We start from the raw sequence: 2,944 nt of genomic DNA on the forward strand, positions 1-2,944 counted from the left end.
GAGCAGTGCGAGGTGCGGGACAGGAGCGGGGCGGATCTGAGCCCGGGAGCAGAGCACAGAGCTGTGCCCGCTGGCCTCGCACCTCCTGCTTTGCCCCGCTTATGCTGTAATTTATCAACTCTGCTTGCTTCTTCCTTGCGTGATTTCAGGTCTTTAATTCTCTTTAAATGCCCACTAGAAAATGCTTATACGTAGTTTCTTCCATATCTGCATTCCTTAATCATGCCCATTTCAAGTGCTTGCGATGCTAATTATTCAAATGCAAGGTATTTTTTTGCCATTCTTTGTTTCAGATCCACGGAATGGGCTTGCTATCTAGCTTGCTTACATGTTTTTCTTGTTTTTCTAAACTTTTACCTGCTCTGGGTTTTGTAAAGCACATTCTTGCTTTTATTTAGCAAGGGCACCCCTTTCCTGTTTACAGCTTTGAGATGATCTCTTGTTTATATATACACCAGCGAATTCACCACTGTTCAAGATGGCATCAGTAAATTGCATAATTGCCCCCTTCCAAAATATATTCAGGCTTTATTAAAAGAGGAGAATACACGTCTCCTGTCAAGTAATTTTTGTGCAGGCTTCCATGCATTTGCAGTTAAATCAAATCAAGCCCTTTCCCTTTCTAAATCTCTGCTGTTGTATTACAAGGTGTGTTTCCTACTGAAGAAAAAGGTACACTAGAACTTACTGCTGGGGATCTTGCTTACAGATCTTTCGCACGGGAAGAAGTCCTTGCCAACTCCAATTTACCTGTTCAGCTCTGACAGAACTTTTTGTCTTACTAGCTCTACCTGTTGAATACACCTAACCATCTTTTAAATGTATTTTAACAGCCGAATGAAACTGATTTCTGTGTGATTACATTTGTGACTCTGATGCACAATTAAACTAGCAGTTTAGCCTAAACCGTTGATCATTTGTTTCGCTGTTTGCCTGCCTTCTTTTAACTCTGGGCGTTGTGCCTCCTGTTCTCAGGGTTGCCGTTTCTGAGGCTGTGCAGCAGTGCCAGGCGGGCTGCGGGGCCAAGGAGCTGCGAGGCAGCCACCGCGTCTGCGCTCGGCGTCGCCGTGCGGTGGCCGCTGGGGAAGCGGCGCCCAGCTGGGCACCATGAGCTCCGGCACCACCGCCCCGCTGAAGGTCGTCAGCAACCTCGCCAACACTGATGTCAACTATGTCATCAAAGAGCATTATAATTACACGGGAAAGCTAAATGAGAATGTGGACAGTGGGATAAAAGTGACATCGGTGGTTTTTATCATCATTTGCTGCTTTATAATCTTAGAGAACATTTTTGTCTTGCTCACCATCTGGAAAACCAAGAAGTTTCACAGACCCATGTACTATTTCATTGGGAACTTGGCTCTTTCAGACTTGCTGGCTGGTGTGGCTTACACTGCCAACCTCCTGCTATCTGGACACAAGACCTATAGCCTCACCCCCTCCCAGTGGTTTGTAAGAGAAGGCAGCATGTTTGTTGCCTTGTCAGCTTCTGTGTTCAGCTTGTTGGCCATCGCCATCGAGAGATACATCACCATGTTGAAGATGAAACTCCACAATGGCAGCAACAGCTTCCGCTCCTTCTTGCTGATCAGCGCTTGCTGGGTTATCTCCGTGATACTTGGGGGACTCCCCATCATGGGCTGGAACTGCATCAGCCTCTTGTCCAACTGCTCCACCGTGCTGCCTCTCTACCACAAGCACTATATTCTCTTTTGCACCACTGTTTTCACTGGCCTTTTGCTATCTATTGTTGTCCTCTACTGCAGGATCTACTCCATGGTGAGGACTAGGAGCCGCAGGCTGACATTTCGGAAAAACGTTACCAAAGCTACTAGGAGCTCAGAAAAGTCGCTGGCCTTGCTCAAGACAGTGATCATAGTCCTGAGTGCCTTCATCGCCTGCTGGGCTCCCTTGTTCATCCTGCTTTTACTGGATGTGGGGTGTAAAGTGAAGAACTGCCCAATCCTCTATAAAGCAGAGTATTTTTTAGTACTGGCCGTGCTCAATTCAGCCACGAATCCTATCATCTACACCTTGACAAACAAAGAGATGCGGAGGGCCTTCATCAAGATCCTGTGCTGCTGCAAATGTCCCCCGGCAGACTCTGGGACCAAATTCAAGAGACCGATCATCGGAGGGATGGAGTTCAGCCGGAGTAAGTCCGACAACTCTTCCCACCCACAGAAGGAGGAAGGCGACCGTCCTGAAACGATCATGTCTTCGGGCAATGTTACCTCATCTTCTTAGGAATAACCACGGGGGTGTATTTCAGAGCCTTCCTCTGAAATCGAGGAGCTGCGACGCCTCCTGCTCACGGCAGCAGCGCTGGGCTAAGTGAGCAAGTAGCATTAGTTCTAACGAGGCAAACGGTGCACTTGCGAGGCTGGAGTTCAAGAAACGGGACAGACTGTTCTGGCTTGAAAATCCTTTTCCCTGGAGCGTGTTTTGTCTTTGCACTGAGGCAGCTCAGGATTGTCAGGCGCATTCATATCCTGAAATCTCCTTAGTAACTCTGAAAGACTGATGCCCTGGTGAAATGATGCCTGGTGTGTGAGAGAGAAAGAGAGAGGGGGAGGAGGGAGAGGGAGAATGAATCTTTTTTTTTTTCCCTGTGAGAAGAATGTGAAGTTATTTCTCCTTTACTTGCAGCAAACCACTGACACAAAGATCTTTCTGTACTGAGTTCAGTGGTGGCTCTGGTATAGAAGTGTTTGTTTAGCACATAACGAGCAAAGAGATCACACAAACATAATTTAGACCACTACCACCATAATTTGGCATCGCTTTCCAGAGTTTTTAGTTATGTCATGAGGTTTTATTTGCGGAGTCCAAAGCTGTTGATGTTTTATTCAGCAAGATGATAGCTGTGAATGTTTGCTGTCAGTGCATGGGACATTTGAAGACCGTGAGCCAGACTCTGTGTTACTTCCACCTGTACCGTTCT

General features: G+C 47.0%; 1 protein-coding gene across 1 annotated transcript; it reads left to right on the forward strand.

Moving 5' to 3' along the window:
- Window positions 1-1,097: 1,097 nt before the first annotated feature.
- Window positions 1,098-2,550, forward strand: S1PR1 (sphingosine-1-phosphate receptor 1). Its single transcript, XM_010189814.1, has one exon. The coding sequence runs from the start codon at window positions 1,108-1,110 to the stop codon at window positions 2,245-2,247; it is 1,140 nt and encodes a 379-aa protein (XP_010188116.1). The 5' UTR covers window positions 1,098-1,107; the 3' UTR covers window positions 2,248-2,550.
- The last annotated feature ends 394 nt before the right edge of the window (window positions 2,551-2,944 follow it).

The sequence above is a fragment of the Mesitornis unicolor genome, unplaced genomic scaffold (assembly GCF_000695765.1).
Source record: "Mesitornis unicolor isolate BGI_N332 unplaced genomic scaffold, ASM69576v1 scaffold44428, whole genome shotgun sequence".
In the NCBI taxonomy this organism is placed as follows: Eukaryota; Metazoa; Chordata; class Aves; order Mesitornithiformes; family Mesitornithidae; genus Mesitornis; species Mesitornis unicolor.

Bases quoted from the DNA above. Each gene is read 5' to 3' on its own strand.
- S1PR1 (XM_010189814.1), top strand. From the start codon at position 1,108: ATGAGCTCCGGCACCACCGCCCCGCTGAAGGTCGTCAGCAACCTCGCC.